This window comes from Eubalaena glacialis, chromosome 4 (genome assembly GCF_028564815.1).
Source record: "Eubalaena glacialis isolate mEubGla1 chromosome 4, mEubGla1.1.hap2.+ XY, whole genome shotgun sequence".
Classification (NCBI taxonomy): domain Eukaryota; kingdom Metazoa; phylum Chordata; class Mammalia; order Artiodactyla; family Balaenidae; genus Eubalaena; species Eubalaena glacialis.
In genome coordinates, this window is record NC_083719.1 from 37,281,426 (window position 1) to 37,300,977 (window position 19,552).

Below are 19,552 nucleotides of genomic sequence, written 5' to 3' on the forward strand. Positions count from 1 at the left end.
CTTTTTAATTTGTATTTATTTCAAAAGCATTTCATACAGAGAAATAGGAAAATATATAACCCAATAATCAGTTTGGTAGGACACTAAGCCACATTAAAATCTGATCCTATATATAAAAAGTATATTCAATTTCATTGGTATCTCCTTAAGAAGTTTTTGTTGGGGAGGAAGGACCAGACCTATGTACAGATAGAGAATAGGATGAGGGGAAACTCACCAATCTAGTATTTAAGGAAGCATCAGATGCATGGCCTCTTAGGGGCTTCACTTCTAGACTGGGAATAGATTGTGAGTAGATCAGTGCTTCTGTTGATCCTGTCTTCATTTAAAATTTTGACATTTTGTTCACTATGAACTTTTTGGTATTAACTCTGATTTTTTAAAGATGTTTTATTAAAAATATCATTTATATAATATTTGATGTTTTTGCACCACTCAAAGTCTGCACTGGAGGTGAGTGAGACACTTGCCTTACTCCTGACTCAATGTGCCTGCCCCAACTACCCTTTTCTCCCCTTCTCTGCTCAGAAGTGTAGCATATTCATGTGGCCACCAAAAAAATCAGAAGTTTCTACTGTATTCTCCAACCAGACCTTTCCTCCACGGGCTGTTTTTTCATGCTTCCAAAGCCTTTCATCTTTCTTACCTCACCAACCCCAAAATAAGTCTTAAATACATTCTATTCCTCAGTGTTCTTCTCTTACCTGGTTGTAGATAATAGATAATCTATATGGTACGTGAATGTTGAAGGATAATTATATTATTATTCTTAGGGTATATGTATGTGTTTAAAAAGAATCTGCCCAGAGATAAAATCTCTTCTCATTAATTTACTACAGAAATATATATTTTTCTGCGCTAGGAAGGTAGCTGTAAACAAGACAGACGAAACTCCTGCCCATGGAATTTACATTATGCCAGATATATAACGATATGATCAAGAATGGTGACATCTCACACACCTTGGCAAATAGTAAGGAAGGAATGATAACAAAAATGCTGATAACAGAAACAGGACCTAAAAAATCTTGAAAAGATAGAGTTGTCTGACTTGAATAAGATGACACTGAAGGGGGTAGATGTAAAATGTTGAATTTGAGATTCAGTGGTTATAACTACAGAGCAGGAGATGTAGCTTAGTCATAGTTCACGTGAGACATTAGGCTTAGCTTGACAGAAACTATGAATTGACAGAAATGTCTGCCAGGTCTCCCTTGGCCATACTGTTAATTCAGGTAGTAAGTAATGTGAAGGGAGATGTTTCGGGCTTGTGTTGGGAGTCCCCAAGGCCACCCTTAAGTTTGATGATTTTCAAGAAGGACTCACAGAACGCAAATGCTTTTATGCTCATGGTTATGGCTCATTATAGTAAAAGGATAAAGATTAATATCAATAAAGGAAAAAGGTGCATAGAGTAGAGGCCAGGAGAAAACAGGTGCAAGCTTCTAGTTGTCCTCTTTCACTGGTATCATACAGACAATGTGTAATTCTCCCAGCAACAACATATGACGTGATGCCAACCAACAAAGCTTACGTGAACCTTGATGTCTAGGATTTTTACTGAGGGTCAGTCACATAGGCACAGAGTACTTGCTTGACTGACCTTATTTACACTCTAGCCTCTTCAGAGGTCAAATCGATACTGTATGGTCCAAGACCCCAGTTATACAAAAACACACTCATCTAGCAGGATATTCCAAGGGCTTAGAGGTTAAATCCCAGGACCCACCCCTACCCCCTCCTCTAGCCAGTCTTTGCTTTGGAACGTTCAGAGTTTGAACACTCCAAGCCTGGTCAGTTAATGCCTTACTACACAGTTGTTTAACTCAACAATATGAAAATATCATCAGGGAATCGGGACCATCTTTCCATTCTGTCATCTTTAGCATTTCTGTGATGTTTCCATTCATGGTTATAAATGGCTGAAGCAATTTCAAGCATCACATGGAGATACTGGGTTGGCCAAAAAGTTCGTTGGGGTTTTTCCGTAAGATGTTACAGGAAAACCCGAACGAACTTTTTGGCCAACACAATACAGTAACTGCTGGGGAAGAAGATGGTGTCTCCTTTTATTGAAGAGAAAAACCTTTCTAGAAGCCTCACGGGGAATTCCCCTTCAGGCTTCATGGACCAGGATTGGGTCATATGCCCTTTTCTGAGCCATCGTTGAAAATTGGCTAGAATTACCCCAACTGGCTCAAGCTAATCATGATCCACCCCCATGGACTGAGGGAAGTGTTGGCTTTGCAGAGCATATTGGATGGTAAATGCCTGAATACGATTAAGATTCTACCACTCAGGAAGAAGAAGAAGAGAGGGATGGTCACTGAATTCCAAAAACATGCCACAACCAGAAAACTGAATAGATGAGAAGATATAGGAATATCCATCTCAATTCAGTATAATGAAAAACACTGTTTTACACACTATTTTGTATGTGTGTAAAGTAACACCTATTATGTTGTATTCTAATTATTTCTTTATGAAAAGTAAAAATGTATGTGGGAGGAAAGACAAGTTCCTGGGGTATCTGTTCAGTTAGGAAATTACTTGATTATTGAGAAATTACACTTAGAGAAAAGGAATCTACTCAAATTGAGAAAGACAGCCCTTGGGTGTTATCCCTTAAGTTTCCCTTTGTATAGGGTACTATACTAAAGAAAATGATTTATAGGAGAAAAGAAAATTGGTAGATATGCAAGTGTCATTAATACAGGTTTCCATTAAAATAGAGAAGAGTTATAAATCTGTATGCTCTCCCATAGAAAATATTCAATATGACATCAGTGACACTATCCTGAATTGTATGTTGATAACAGAGGACATGGCCTAGGATATAAAAGGGGAAAAAATGTAGAATGGAGCTAGGAAAGTGGATATGATTCTTACACAAGTTCTAGCATCATATGTTGCTTGAGAGGCAATGTGCTCAAGGTAGCCAGAGATAAAAGGACACCTGGCAGGAGACTTTTATCAATATACCCAAGAGATATAACAAAGCAAAATCTGAGCCCAATATTTACTGAACATCTCTACATCATTGACATTGGAACATACAAAATCTAGTAAAATGATGTATGGTCATACTAGAGTCATACTGTGTCTCTGTATTTATTTTAGAGTATTATGAATTGGAGTATTATGACTATGGGTACACTGAGACATCAATGTATACATAGTCACATGTAAGTGACCTCCCCTCCTCAATTCAAATCCACGTCTAAATTAATTTAGGACATGCATCAACTATACACCTCCAATTGTACAATAATGGAAATGTTTCTACTGAACTTTTTCATGCATAATCCAGTTGGGCTATTCTTTTTTTTTTTTTTTTTTAACTTTATTTATTTATTTATTTATGGCTGTGTTGGGTCTTCGTTTCTGTGCGAGGGCTTTCTCTAGTTGCGGCAAGTGGGGGCCACTCTTCATCGCGGTGCGCGGGCCTCTCACTATCGCGGCCTCTCTTGTTGCGGAGCACAGGCTCCAGACGCGCGGGCTCAGTAGTTGTGGCTCACGGGCCTAGTTGCTCCGCGGCATGTGGGATCTTCCCAGACCAGGGCTCGAACCCGTGTCCCCTGCATTGGCAGGCAGACTCTCAACCACTGCGCCACCAGGGAAGCCCGAGTTGGGCTATTCTTTGTAACTTCCGTAACACTTTCTCTTATTTCAAGGACCACTAATCCAGATGAATTAGATTAAAATCTAAATTTTCACATAAGATGGGAGGATTTTCTTCAGCAAAACAGAAAACTAGAAGTCATAAAAAAGAAGATACACATTTTTGAATGGATAAAAATTTTGTGTAGCAAGACTCCAAATTAACAAGGTTAATAACACACAGTGAATATTTTATAGGCAAAGAACTTCAAAGAAAAAGACCAAAAAAGGGCAAAGCCTATTCATAAAAAAGAAATGCAAGTGGTGGACAAATATATGAAAAGATGCTCAACCTCAGTTGCGGTCTGTGTTATAGTAATTAGACAAGGAGGCAGTTAGACTGAGGTGTCTCTAATGCCTTGGTAACCGAGGTAAGCAAACTGAGATCTAAGTCAGTGTCAATGCACTCGAATCTAAGAAAACAAAACTGAAGAACAGCTAATCACAAAGAGCCAACCAGCCTTCCCCAAATAAGGCAACCGCCTAAGCTGTAGCCAATCAGATAATTTCTTTGCTTTGCCTCTGATCTTCTCTAGAAAAGTCTTTCCCTTGGCTTCAGTCAGCAGAGCACTCCTAAACACTTTCAGTTTGGTGCTGCCCTATTAGAACCAATGTTTGCTGAAATAAAGTCCTGTAAATTTTAATGTACCTTGGTTTACTTTTTAACATCTGATAAATAAAAGTTAAAGCAATTATATAATCTATTAAGCTTGGCCAAAATTACTTTTTAAAAAGGCAGTGTTGGTGAGAATGGGAGAAAATGTGCACTTCACGGTGGTAGAAGTGTAAATTGTTGGTAATATGTCTAAAAATCAAAAGGGCATATAACTTGTGTCATGGAAACTCCACTCTTCAGAGTCTAGCCTAGGAAAATAAAAGCAGTAGTACTTAAACATATTTATTATATAATTGCCTGTAATGTAAAAAAGAAAGGAGATTTAAAAATATTGAATTAACCTGAATGCCCATCTACAAGACTGTCTAAATAGATTATAGTAGATGCATACTAAGGATTATAAAGCAGCTATCGAAAAAAGTGTTAAATTTTTATCTATTGACCTAGAGGACTCTTCTTATGTATGAGATTAATTCTGTTTTTCTTTAAAACTTATCCTACCCAAAGTGAAAAAATAAGTGTCTTGTAAGTATTTGTCTCTCATATAAGCATCTATAGAAAATATTTATAGCTTTATGAGCATTGTGGGAGACAATTATTGGGTCTGCTGCTCTGAAGCCATGAGTGGGAGATAAATCTATCTATGGCAGAGCAATGAACCTGTATTGTTGGTTCTTTTCCTCACATAACAATAAGTCTGGAGACAAGCATCTGGACTAATGCATGGCTTCAAGAAGATAAGAAGGTCCCAGCCACACCTATCTTTCTGTTTCCTCACTCTTCAAAATGGGCTTTTGTCCCCCCTGGTTTATGGCTTCTTGCATCTGTGGTCCAGGAAGAAAAAAAAAGGGGGGGAGATCCTCTCCTTGTGAAGCTTGCCTTTTATTTAGGAAAGATTGCCCTCTCCAGGGACATTCTTAATACGGCAAAAATGGGTGATTTGATTAATCAAATGTTTTTATTCTTCTAAAATGACATACATTCTAGTGGGTGACCAATACTCATATTAGAATGTAGAAAAATAACTCAATTAAAAATTATAATGAGAATATTTGATTCCTTGATGATACATCTAAAATGATTTAGAAAAAGAAAGTAGACTTCTCTCTCTCTCTATTTCTGTATATAGACATACACACACACTATCTCTGTCTTGTTTTCAGCTGAAGCCCTAAAACACTAGGTGCCAAGTAGTTCCATGTTTCCAAGTAAGTGCCAGCTAAGTAGGCAGCAATTGCAAAGGAGTTTATAAAACACGGTTTTGTACTTCTTGACCCTCCCCCAATCCAAAGGTCAGGAGAGACTGAGAACATACTGAGAGTCTCTCCCACCCCAATGTCATCATTGAGAGGGCAGGAGGAGCGACTTTCCTTTATCTCAAGCTTACCTAGAAAGACCATCAGACCCCCTGGAGGAGCTTAGTACTTGTTTCTTGGAGTTTGGGGGCACAGTGGTGTCTGAGTCACAACTTAAAACATGGAGTTGCCAGGAGCAGCCTAGTGAGCGGGGGAGAAGCTGATGTAGGGAAGTAGAGGAAGCCCACCCAGGCTTCCGCCAGCCAGGCTAACGCAGCTTGAGTTAAGGGTGGAGAGAGAGGATAGAACTTGAAGCTGACAGCATTGTTTCTGTTTCTTATTGCATTGAACTGAACATGGAGTTACAGGGTTAAGACATTTTTGTGACTAGAAGGAACTGGAGGATTTATCTGAGATCAACTAGAAAAATAATAGATCTTGACCTACATTTTCTCCAAGATGCAGGAAGGAAATAGCTCTTCAGAGCGGATTTGAATAAGCAGTCAGTGACAAGAACAAATAACATCTGACCCTTTGAGTGTGTATGTATATGTCGAAATTCTTATGCAGGAATAGAGTTCTTTAAAAGGATATACCAGAGACTGGTAACAGTAATTGCCTCTGGAGAAGGAAAAGGAGGAACTAAAAGTGAAGAAGGAGGAGAGTTTTTCACTGCCCATCCTTTGGTCTCTGACTTATTGACCTTAGACATTTATTATTTAAGAAAAATTTGATTTTAAAAGGGTCACTGGAATTTTGCAGTGGCTCTGATTTATCTTTGAAAACATCAATTACAAATTGTATAAACATGCTGAAATCAACTATACTCTAATAAAATTTTTTTAAAAAGAATTATAAAAAACGATGCTGAGAAGTAGCAAGGTCTGATCAATAGAAATACCGATAAAAGGAGCTAACCAAGAAGTTCAAGAATCCTGAATTAGCAGTTTCTCTGAAATCTGAAATGCTATCTACTTTTTAATCAAACTTATCTTAGGGAGTGGAAATCATAGAAGAGTTTTCGTTTTATAATTTTTTGTATGTGGTTGAAATTTCCAATCATGAATATGATCAACATATATACTTTTTCAAAACACGTATTATACCTTTGTGTACTGCTTGACCACAAACAGCAACAATGGTAAATACAAACTTAGTTTTCAAGTTCTTAGAAGTCTACTTTGCAGATTATTTATCCACTCAGTCGTTTACAGCAAATCATTATAACATGGAAGCTCAGTGCTGTGTTATAATCATGAAATATTAGTCAATAAGAAAACCACCCCACCTTATTCCTACAAACTTTGACGGTGCACCAAAGTGAACATTTTTTGTGGGTTTTTTCTATAGACATATTAACCTTAAATTCTGTGGGAAAATTTTTGGAACATTATGCTATTGATACAGACTGTAGAAATTGATCTTAATTACTATTTTTCATTTAATGAATTTCTTTGCCATGACCATATTTTATTGTTGCTGTTGTTATATAGGTTTTAGGACACTGATGCCTCAGAATTGTTCGCCCACAGTGGAGGACCATATCCTGATCATGGAAGTTAAAGTGCTCTTATTTCTTGGAAGCAGAATTAGATACATGATTATTTGCTAACATGGCAGTCAACTTTCTCCATTCTCCCCACGATCTATGTCATTTTGAGTTGACTTAGGTTGTTGATTCATTATTCCAGAGAAGTCCACTGTGACCTCCTGTTCTGTAGTTTAGCAAACTTAAAGCTCTGCTATGCTGTCCTATGACTCCTGTATCTCTGATAAGATTTTTGAGGCCAAGAGAAAATATTTCAGTTTCCCTCGCATTGCTTATTTGTGAGATAGGAAAAGTCATGGACTAGTCGAAATAATGCACAAGATTCTGAAATATTTTGTGCTAAGTAGATATAGGTGAATTTCATATTATCCCAATTTCCTATTATTTCTGAATTGTGCATACAATCTTAGAAAGTTGACTTCCTACCTCTTAAGAATTCCTGGAGCTCATCATTCTAGTTTACAAAACCACTCTTTATGAGCATGGGCTTCATGGTCAGAGATCATGGTTTAATGCTGGTTCTGACCCTTAATGAGCTTGAGCAAATCCCTTACCTCAGGAAAATCAGTGCTCTGGTTTAAAGTATGTTGCTGAGGGAATTAAAAACATTGGCACCTATAGAGTGTTTGGTACTTGGCAAATGTTGTTTTGCATCATTTTACATATGCCACCTCATTAAATCCCCACAGCAAACTTGTAAAGTGGGTTTTATTAATCTAGTCTCCTAAATAAGGAAAGTGAAAGTGGCAGAGCTGGGCCTGGATCTCAAATGAGATCTTTCAAATCAGCAAAGAGTGAGAGAGTGGCATGGACATATATACACTACCACATGTAAAACCGATAGCTAGTGGGAAGCAGCCACATAGCACAGGGAGATCAGCTCGGTGCTTTGTGACCACCTAGAGGGGTGGGATAGGGAAGGTGGGAAGGAGGGAGACGCGAGAGGGAGGGGATATGGGGATATGTGTATATGTATAGCTGATTAACTTTGTTATGAAGCAGAAACTAACACACCATTGTAAAGCAATTATACTCCAATAAAGATGTTAAAACAAATAAACAAACAAACAAAAAACACATAAGTAAATTCATGAAATTCTTTATGATACCAAAAAAAAAAACCAAACAAACAACAAATCAGCAAAGAGAATGGTTTAGGGAAGACAAAGAACATACTTCCATAGATGCATATAAATTGTTATATGTTGGACCTGTAGGAAAAGAACATTTATCTCCATTTTTTTCTTGTATCTAACTCTAAATGTAGACTATCTACATTAAAGTTTCTCAACCCCCATCTACACTACTCACAGATTGACCTGCCCCTGGCACTGACAGTTTTACTCTGTCATCATTGACAGTACTTATCCGATTTTCCTGACCCAGAGCCATAACTTCTCTCTCAGTTTCCAAGATAAACATGTTACTAGAATGATGTTCTGGTAAGGGGATGTCATGAATCAGCTCTGTACACTCCCACTTAGGAGAGGAAGAGGATGACTGGTCCCAGGTGCATTGTGGCACTGCCATTCTGTTGGTCAGGGAATGCTTCATCTAAACTAAGCTCCTTGCCCAAGAGAGGGCTTCCTTTAGTGTGGCCATCAGGCACATGAGAGTTCTTTCCCTTCTCCACAGCATTGCTGTCCATATCTGGAAGGTATGGTTGATGCCGGCAAGAAGGGTCTTCAGGTTCTGGGGAAGGGAATGGGCTGCAACTGCCACCCGCACCGTTCTCCCTAAGGGTCTCCTGATGGTCCCCAGTGACCTGTGCCCAGCTTTGCTGGGCTTTTTTTAGCTTGCAAACTTTGCTTTTTGTTCTGAAGTGCTGGGATCTGAGAATCCTGTACCGAAATCTAATCATGGATAATTTCTCATACATCATATGAGGAGATACTTTTATTCTTCTCTGTTGCTTAAGTTGGAACTTTTTTGGAATCAGGGGTCCCCCGTTCCTGTGGTGCTCCAGCCCTTGGTAGCAGCCATAACAAAAGCGCTTTCTGTTACGGTTGCTCAAGGTGACCACAATTGTGCCACTCTCACCTGGACTCTGGCTCTTCCCATTGAACTTCATAGGAAGATCAGAAGCCTGTGGCTCCGTCCTAGGTCTGTGACCACTGGCCTGACTTAAAACACTATTTGCTGGTACGTCGGCAGCTGCCTTCATGAGACTTTTCTCTCCAGAGTATTCATGATCAGAGTTCTTTGCTGATGATAGCAACTTCTCTGCTTGGAGTTTCAGGAAGGTACTTGAGGAGGAAATGAAGTGTTTAGTGTCCTTTCTTTTCACTTTAGAGGACAAAGTACTAAGATTCTGAACAGCCATATTGGACTTTGTCTTAGCAAAAAGGGGTTCATCCTGGATCCACATTTTCTGGATTTGAAGGGCTTTCTTTCTGCCTTGGAAATGCCTCAAATGCCTGCTCCAAGTAACTGGCCTTCCCAGCTTGGCTTTCAGAATGCACAACTGTTGATGAAAGTAGAACTTCTTAAAGCCTCCAGACCCAGTATTCCATTTCTAAGAAAAGGCTAAGTGGATTCTTTCCTCCATAGAATTTTCGTCTGTTTCTTCATTTTTCTGATGCATAATGAGATCTGACGGCAGCGGTGCCCCTCGCTGCGGGAACCTGTCATGCCGTGGGTCCCGATGCTGCGGCAGCTTGGACTGAGGCTCCACCTTCGCCAGCTTGAGGGGAAAGCCCGTCAGCCAGCAGCCGTCTGGCCTGCTTACAGCGGCCATGGCCGCCGAGCTTCCTCTGGAAGGGTTGGCTTTTTTCACTCAGTCTAATTTTCTGGAGATTCATCCAGGTATTACATGTATCAGTAGGTCTTTCCTTTTTATTGCTGAGAGTATTCCATGGTATCGAGGTATCATAGATTGATTAAACATTCACCCATTGAAGGACACCTGGGTTTTGTTTTGGTTTTTTGTTTGTTTTAATTTGGGGCTCTAATGAATAAGGTTATATTATGTATAGGTTTTGCTTGAAAATAAATTTTCCTTTCTCTGGGATAGACGCCCTAAAAGTGTGGGTCATGTGATAGCTGTATGGTTAATTTTTTGAAGAAAATGACAAATTGTTTTCTAGAGTAGCTGTGCCATTTTACATTCAGCCAGCAAAGTACTGGGTGATCTAATTTCTCCTAAGCCTCATCAGTATTTCTGTTATTTTATTTTAGCTATTCTGATAAGAGTATAATAAAATCTCATTTTGATTTTAATTTGCATTTCCGTTATGGTTAATGATCTTGAACATCGTTTCATGTGCTTATTTGCCATCTGTATATTCTCTTTGATAGTCATATTTTAAAAACCTATCTTCTAATTGGATTGTTTTGTTTACTGTTGAGTTTTGAGAGTTCCTTTTTATGTGTTCTAGATACTGGTTGTTTGTCAGATATATGGTTTGCAGTTATTTTCTCTCACTCTGTAGCTTTTTCATCCTTTTAAGAGTATGTTTTGCAGAGCAAAAGGTTTATTTTGATGATGCCCAGTTTATCAATTTTTCCTTTTATGGATCATGCTTTTGGTGTCAACACTAAAAACTCTTTGCCTAGTTCTGGAACCTGAGGATTTTTTCCTTTTTTTTTTTTTTTCTAATAATTTTATGTTTACATTTAAGTCTGTGGTCCACTTTAAGTTAATTTTTCCAAAAGATGTAAGAAATAGGTCAAAGTTATTTTTGTTTTTATTTTTGGCTTATGGATGTTCAATCGTTCTAGCACTGTTTGTTGAAGAGTCTATCTTTCCTCCACTGATTACTATAGCTAAATATTAAGTCTTGAAATCAAATAGACTGGTCCTCCCCCTTCATTCTGTTTTTTTCAAAATTGTTTTAATTGTTCTTCATCTGTTGATGAGAAAGAGCTCTGTGACTTTGCAAAAAAAACCCAGAGGGAGGATAATATTCCCTTTGGAGGGTGATTGTGAGATTATGGGCACTGACACATATAAAGTACTTAATACAGTACCTGGCATATGATGCAGACACTTAGCTTTCTTCCTGTTGATTCTAAACCAACCATCAAAAATCCTACACATACACACACACACAGACTCTCTCCTCCAGTAATACTGTATATTATGTTCTCTGTTTTATGTAAATGTGTTATATATGCAACCAGGTAAGAAATATGCCTTCAGTAAGAAATACATGTGAAGGAAACAACTCAAAAGGACTAGCTGTTACTCTCATCCACATCTGTAAATAGGAACTATCCAGTCTCCATTTCCTTCCCATACCTTCAGTTTGAGATATAAGCTCTGACAAGGACCTCAATCAACTGGGAGGTTATGGTCTCATCCAAACATCAACAGAACTCATGCCCAGCCAGGAGACAGTGAGATAGGTTCCCAACAGGAAAATAAAAAGTGAGTATAAATATTGCCTAACTCATCAGAACCTGTTTCTGAATTGGAATATTGACTATTGCTGGCAAAAGGGTAATGTCCTATTCCACTTTAGCCCACTGGCCTCCTTGCTGTTCCTCCCACTTTCCAGATACATTGTGACCTTTGCCCTGGTTGGAATGTTTTTCCCCCAGATATCCACATGGCTCTATCTTTCATCTCCTTCAGATGTTATTCAAGTGTCACTTTCTCACGGAGGTCTTCTCTGTTCAGTCTATTGAAATCACTCTACACAACCCCTAAACCCAAAAAAGTCTTCTTCCCAGCTTTATTTTTCTTCTTGGCTCCTATCACCATCTAGCATAGAACACGTATATTTGACAAATTTGGTTAGATTTCACGTACTAACTTGTAAACTCTATGAAGGCCTTTATTTCACTGTTGTATACTATGTACCTAGAAAGGTGCTTCTATGTAGTAGTCACTTGATAAATATTTGTTGAATGAATCAAGTAGAGAGGTTTCAAAAGGCCATTGGAGAATGTCATGGCTTTTAACTCTAATACTTTAAATCTAAGATCAGTGGCAACCTTAATAGGGAAGATCTTAATATCCATTTCTTCTAGGAGAATGTCAACTAAATAAACATATATAATAGATAAATACGTGTTTCACAGATTCTCTTATTTCCTTTCCCAAATCTTAACCCACTCTCCTGCTGCCCTCTCCCCTTCCAAAAAAAGATGACAGATTAACGGAAAAATGCATTTCTTGCCCATTGGCCTTCTCCTCTCATTCCACTGCTCAGGCCCAAAATCTTGGATACTTTCTCATACCTACATTCAATTCAGGATCTATGATTACTCTCACGATCTTCACTGCTATTGTCTGGAAGCCACAATGAGCTTTTGCCGGAAATACAGCAAATTGTCTTCTAATTGGTTTCTCTACTTCCAAATTTGACTCTCCACAATCTATTTCCAAATCAGCCAGAGTGTTATGGACTGAACTGTGTCTCTCTAAAATTCATATGTTTAAGCTCTAACCTCCAATGTGACTGTAGACACAGCCTTTGAGACAGTCAGAGACAGAGCCTTTATAGAAGTAGTTAACATTATGTAAATACGGTCATAAGGTTAGGGCACTAATCTGACAGGCCTCTCTCCTTATAATAAGCAACAGGGGAGAACTCAGTCTCCACCATGTGAGGACACAGCAAGTAGGGAGCCGACTTCAGGCCAGGAAGAGAGCTCTCATCAGAACCCAACCACGCTGGCACCCTCATCTTGGACTTCCAGCCTTTAGAACTAAGAGAAAATAAATTTCTGTTGTTAAAGCCACCCAATCTATGGTATTAGTAAGCCTAAACTGCCTAATACATAGAGTAATTATTTTAAAAGCTAAGTTACACCATGCCATCCCTCTGTGTGGAACCCTCTATTGGCTTCTTACTCCTCTGAATATTAGTTAAGAGTCCTAAAAATCCTAGAAATTGCCTTTAGGAACCCATAAATTCTGGCTTTTCTTTCCTTCCTAATCTCATTTCCTACTACTCTCCCCATCCGTCACTTCCTTCAACCACACTGGCCTCCTCTCTTGTGCTTGAACCCACCAGGCGTGTTCCCATTTCAGGACCTCTGCACCAGCTGTTCCTTCTGCCAGAATCCTCTTTCCTCAGTACTGTCATGATTCACTCCTCACTTCCTTTGAGCCTTTGCTCAAAAATTAATGACTTAATGAAAAAAATAATGCATTTGGGGCATCTATATCTAAATGTCAGTTTAATATACTTGCAACTTTATAGTTAGATTGTATCATCCATTATAGCTTAAAGGAATACTTAAGTTATAACTTCCTTTTACCAACAAAACGTTTGGTTTTCCATACCCTCAAGAACTATTGCAATAAATCCAAATAATATTCCAGTTCCTGATTATAATAGGAATGAGAGTCAATAAATGAGATCACCTGAAATGAGCTTATATTTTTAGTGATTTAGATGAGTTTTTTCAGCAGCTATTTGGTAAGTACCCACTATGCAAGGCTGATTGGCCACTGAGGATCAAAAATAAAATAGTCCCTACTTCGAGCAGCTCACAGATTAGTAGGAACCAATTCATGTTAAAAATAATAATTGGTTTTAACACAAAGCAAAATTTAAATACAATTCTTTGGTAGTTTTTAATTTATTTCCCTTTTAAAATTAGATCCAAGTAAAAGTATATTCCTCTTTTTGTAAATTATTATCATTAAACAAATTATGTATCAACTAGCATAGAGATATATGTGTAATTATTTTCCCCAAAATTAGCACTAGTCATCTATGAGTGATGCTTGCATCATTTAAAAAATAAGCATGTATCAAAAAACATGTTAGAACAGTATTTTCAATAACAGGACTCGACCCCAAGAACTAAAATAGAAAAGTGATGTGATATCCATAAATGAAACCAGTAAATTTAGCCAAGGGCCAGAGGTTTCGGTGCAGAGTACTCCTAAAGGGTTTCTGGCAAAAAGTTTGCCCTGGTCCTAAACAGGCAGCATCTCCTATTTAAAAGTTTCACTCCTCCCCGCCACATCCGCGGAAAACCTATTGGCGCACGAGTTCTTCCTTTCAGCAACAAACTCTTCGGTTCACGATAAACTAAGTTGCAGAAGCTATCTGATTGGCTAAGAGATAATGACGTAAAATTTCTCAGGCCCACTGAGAATCGCCCTCCCCAAGCCTGGCTCAGATTCGCCTTTCCGATTGGTTCTTACTGCAAGAAGGCGGGGACAATTGCTGAAGTTGACCTCTGGGTCGGGAACCCCAGCAAACATGGCGGCGGCCAGGTGCTGGAGGCTTGTGCTCCGTGGTCCAGGGCTGTCACTGCACACCGCGGCCGGGGCCGCCGTCACGGCTCCCGAAGTGACCGGCCCAGATGTCGCGGCGGCCCCAGTCGCGCGCTACCCGCCGCTCGTAGCCTCTCTGACTGCCGACAGCAAGGCGGCACGGCAGCGGCGAGTGGAGCGATGGCAGGCCACGGTGCACGCGGCCAAGTCGGTGGACGAGAAGCTGCGAATCCTCACCAAGATGCAGTTCATGAAGTACGTAGTTTACCCGCAGACCTTCGCCCTGAACGCCGACCGCTGGTACCAGAGCTTTACCAAGACCGTGTTCCTGTCGGGCCTGCCGCCGCCGCCGCCTGCCAAGCCCGATACCGAGCCCGCGCCGGCTCTGGACGTAGCGGCCCTGCGCGCCGCCGCCTGTGACTGCCTCCTGCAGGAGCACTTCTTTCTGCGGCGCAAGAAGCGTGTGCCGCTCTACCTGGAACGTGAGGCCATCGCTTCGCCTTTCTTGGACCAGCTGGTTGCCTCCCTCACGGGTTTGCTCAGCGCTCGCAATCCGGCCCTGGCTGCCGCCGCCCTCGGTGAGCCTCGGGCCCGCCATTGCGGGCGGGGGAGGTGGGCATGGTAGGGGACCTCTCTGCGCCAGATTTGCTCCCTCTTCCTTTCTTTCTGCTTGGTCAGTTTTTTTTCCTAGTTCTTTCGCTCCTGGCTGGCGACAGCGTCCGGAGACTGGGTTCTCGTGCCTGTGCTGCCACCTACTCACTGTACAACCCTAGGCTAAGTAGCCTAAGGCCTCCAGGACTCTGCTTTGTGAAGGTCCAGACAAGTGTTGGTTAAAGAGAAGGGGCTCCTGGAGAGCGGGACAGGCCTGGGGTTGCCTTTTAGCTCTTCCATCAAAAAGTTACTGACCTTATGTTAGTTTATAAACCGATTTTGGCCTAGTTTTTCTCATGTTCAAGGTGAGAATACGATAATAGTACTACTTGGTCATAGATAGAACTGTTAAGATTAAAGGCGATATTGATTAAAATACCTAACGTATATTCGGTACTCTCTATGTGCCTGGCCCTGTTCTAAATTTTATATGTGCCAAATTTAATCCTCACAGTAACTTTACAGTAGGCAGCATTGTTCTATAAATGAAAAAACCAAACAGATGCAAGGCACAGAAACGTAAAATGTATCTAGTTAAAGAGCCTACAGCTGGTAGATTTGGAGGACGGGCTTCAAACCCAGCCATTCTGGGTTCCCAGTAAACAATCAGCAACTTCTGTTTTACTGTTACATGCAGGCATGAAAAATAATTAATGGATAGACAGTTTTAAAAATCAGTGTTTCTGACGTGTTCATCATTTTATATCTGCCACCCAGTAGGTATCTTAATAAATATCTATTGAATTAACGTTACTGTGACTGTAGGTGTGTGCTCAACGGAGTCTTGTAGTGTTCTTGTTTCTTCCCTCCCAGTTGGGAATGAAGTGGTCTTGAGAGAAGCGTCACAGACTTGGCTCATAGTTGATGGCCTGGGAAAGTTGACAATCTCGTCAAAACCCAGGTTCCTCTTCTATATAATGGAGATGATAACAACTATACATACCTTTGAGAGTTATTGTGAAGATTGAATTAGTAATTCATAAGACACCTCTGACTCTTAATAAACTTATTTCTGGTGAGTGATGCTGCTGTTGGTCTTATTTTATGTTTATTCTTAACTGAGAAACCTCTTTGGTTACAATGCTTAGTGTAGTGTGGCACAAGTAGACAATAAAGGTTTGAGCGTTATATTAAAGTTGTGATTGTTTAAGTTAAATTATTACATAATCCAGACTCTATATCTTACATCAAAGAGTAATTTTTGATGTATTTTCAGTTAGCACAGTCATTCTTGAGTTCTGTATTGCTGAGTTTGGTGTTCTTACAATAACTAAATTCATCTAAATTATCAGATAAAAATTTTTTGAATATCTTTTGATAGATTGTAAACGCCCAGTTCACTTTTACTGGTTGCGTGGTGAAGAAATTATTCCTCGTGGTCATCGGAAAGGTCGAGTTGATGCTTTGAGATACCAAATAAATGATAAACCACACAACCAGATTCGAATATCCAAACAACTACCGGAGGTAAGGATTTATTGCATATGTTTCTGTTGACAGTTGAGGAGGAAGTGTCATAGCAGGCTAGGTAATGGGCTACGTAGGATAAAAAGTTTTGGATAGAACCCTTTTCTTTCAAGTGTATTTGGAATATATCTCAGCTGAAATTCTTTTTCAGCTTTTTAACTTGCTATAGTATATATATTTTGCAGAGGTCAAATAATCGTTTTAAGTGGGGTTAAGTCCTCAGTTTTTAGGATCATACAAATCTTTTTTTTAATATGAAAATACTGATAATAGTTTATGATTGTAATTTACGGTAAACTACCTACCTAATTATAAATCGAGGCATTTTTACAGCTATAAGCTGGTCATCTTACATGTATGCACTTCTTTTGGAGAAAACAGGTGTGTTTTGAGTGTCATCTGTGTGTCCATGTCAGAGGTTGGCACATTTCTTCTGCAGAGGTCCAGATAGTAAATATTTTAGGCTTTGGGGGCCATAAGTCTCTGTTGCATTCTCAGTTCTTATCATGTAACAGCAGCCGTGTACCATAGGTAAATGAATTTGCATGACTGTGTTCCAATAAAACTTTATTTGGAAAAACAGGTGGCTGACTGGATTTGGCCCATCACTAGATGGTAGTGTTAAATCATTTTGTAAAATCATCTCATTTTTAAGATTTTTAAATCTATTAAGAATGTGACTAAAACATATGCTAGTGTTGCTGTGAATCCACTTATGACTTTTTCTTTAAGTTTGTGCCGCTGGATTATTCTGTACCTGTAGAAGTCCCTGTTATGAATTGTAAGCCAGACAAACTTCCATTATTCAAACGGCAATATGAAAATACCATATTTATTGGTAAGTTTCCTCTTTTAATAAATGAGTTCAAAGTGTCCTGTGCAAATTTGCATAATTAATTCTTGATGACCAAGAGGTTCAGATAGTCTATAAGCAATGTAATTCATCTCAGGTTGCAGTATGCATGAAAATTGGAAAGAAAATATTATTTCAGCTTGCCATTTAAAATTTTACTTGTTTCTACTGAATTAACAGTATTTAACTCTAACAAGTAGTTATGTTTATTAGGCTTTGCTGATTTATTATTTATATAGAAAAGTAATTTGTGTTTTTTCAAAAGTAAACAGGTAAGAACTGGATTTGAGGTAGTGATTGGCTTTTTTTTAACAAAAGCCTCCCATTTGTGCCACACACTGATAACCATCAGGAATATAAAAATTAATAAGGCCTGATCTCTGTGCTCATGCAGCTTATACTTTGGCTATTTTTTCTTTGTTTATTAATTCCTAGCTGATTGAGGAAGATTTTTAAGAAAGCAGCTTTCTCCTGGTCCTCCAGAATTGTTTTATCAGTCCCTTCTCAGTCACTGTGGTCTTAGAGAGTGAATTATGGGGAACATTTGGTTGAAAAGACTTTACCACTAAAATCAAGAATGTCAGCATTATAAAGGAAGTTTTTAAAGTCATGAAGCGTTTGTATCCTTTGGTGATTATGACCAGCAGAATAACAAAGCTCCTAATGATGACCGAGGAGTTTGAGAAAACTGAAATAATAGGGAATTTTAAATAAATTTTACATATATTCTTTTGACTTATCCTATGTCATAGTGAGCTGATGATAGCTAGCAGATTGTACTTTCAGGTGAAATTTATTATAATCAATAAAATGAATAAGTAAACCAAGCTTTCCATTTGTGTATTTTGAATGCTGATCACATAATGAGTAGAGGAGACAGATAGCCTTGAAGCAAATCCTGAGGACATGTGCTCCAGATATTCTACTTGTGTATTTCATCTGAAATGTTTTTATTTTGCTCTTCAGGCACAAAGACAGCAGATCCACACTGTTATGGACATACCCAGTTTCATCTGCTACCTGACAAATTAAGAAGGGAAAGGCTCTTGAAACAAAACTGTGCCGATCAGATAGAAGTTGTTTTTAGAGCTAATGCTATTGCAAGCCTTTTTGCTTGGACCGGAGCACAGGCTATGTATCAAGGTAAAACTAGTTTTATGGCATTATAGTTATTGGAAGACATTTTAAGAATTTAATAGATCAAATTGTTTTCCTTGGGTTAAAATGTAGGCTGAACCTTCACATTTTGAAAACTTTTGCATTGGCACAAAATGCAGTTGTTTTAAAATCCATAATTAAATATTTTACATTTGTAGTTGGTAAGTGGCACTTTGGTAGTTACTCTGATCTTTTACTTTGACCATTTTTGTGTGAATGTATTTCTTTCTGATGATGTTCTCCAGCATTTCAAAGACCACCTAACTGAGTCAGCTCTGTAGATGACAGCAGCTTTCTGAAACTAGAAAATGAAATGCTTTCATGGATTAAATTTTAGATTAAATCACAGTTATGATGTATAACTTCTTTGAAGGCCATATCTAGGGTGTGAGTTAGGAGACTGTTCATTCAGTTACTGGCTTATGGTTTTTACGTACCAGGTGCTGTTGGCCTTGGAGATATAGTGTTGAGTGAGAGAGACAGATCCTGCTCTCCTGGAGCTTATGTTATAGTAAGGAGAGTAAAAGATAATAAACATGTAGTATTTTTAGCTAGTGGTGTTACTCTGGAGAGACTATACTAGATGAGGGGTAGAATGATTCATAGGTTGCAGGTATAAATGAGGCGTGGGGCAGAATCTATTTAAACAGAGTTAATTCAGGGAAGGTCTCTAAAAAAATGACATCTGAACAGAGACCTGAATGGCGAGCAGCTGCCTTTGCACAAACCTGGGGGAAGGACACTTCTAGGCAAAAGGAATGGCAAGTAACTCAGAGCTAGGAACGGACTTGAAGTGTTGAAGGAACAACATGAAGGCTGATGAAGAAAGGGGGGGGGGGGAGAATGGAAAGCGATAGGGAGTGAGAGAGAGGAAGCTGGAGGCATGCCATGGAGGACTTGCAGAGCCAGCCCATTGTGAAGCATTTGGATTTTGTTGCAATACAATATATACCTAGATTACTCCTATATAAGCATCCGTGAGGAATTTTAATACAGATTTAATTGCTGCCAGGCTCACCTTTTTCCTTTATATATATTTTAACCTTACATTCACAATTTTTTTTTTTTAAATTTATTTATTTGTTTTGTTTGTTTGTTTTTTGGCTGCATTGGGTCTTCGTTG

General features: G+C 39.0%; 1 protein-coding gene and 1 pseudogene across 2 annotated transcripts in view; one reads left to right on the forward strand and one right to left on the reverse strand.

Moving 5' to 3' along the window:
* Window positions 1-8,407: 8,407 nt before the first annotated feature.
* On the reverse strand, window positions 8,408-9,691 carry LOC133090504 (sentrin-specific protease 5-like; annotated as a pseudogene).
* Window positions 9,692-14,274: 4,583 nt separating this feature from the next.
* Window positions 14,275-19,552, forward strand: part of MRPS30 (mitochondrial ribosomal protein S30) — a 54,598-nt gene continuing 49,320 nt past the window's right edge. For both annotated transcript variants that reach the window (XM_061187768.1, XM_061187767.1), the window contains exons 1-4: window positions 14,275-14,878; window positions 16,273-16,418; window positions 17,151-17,256; window positions 18,238-18,414. In XM_061187768.1, coding sequence (XP_061043751.1) covers window positions 14,287-14,878; window positions 16,273-16,418; window positions 17,151-17,256; window positions 18,238-18,414 — 1,021 coding nt within the window. In that variant the 5' untranslated portion in view covers window positions 14,275-14,286. The remainder of the gene's footprint in view (window positions 14,879-16,272; window positions 16,419-17,150; window positions 17,257-18,237; window positions 18,415-19,552) is intronic.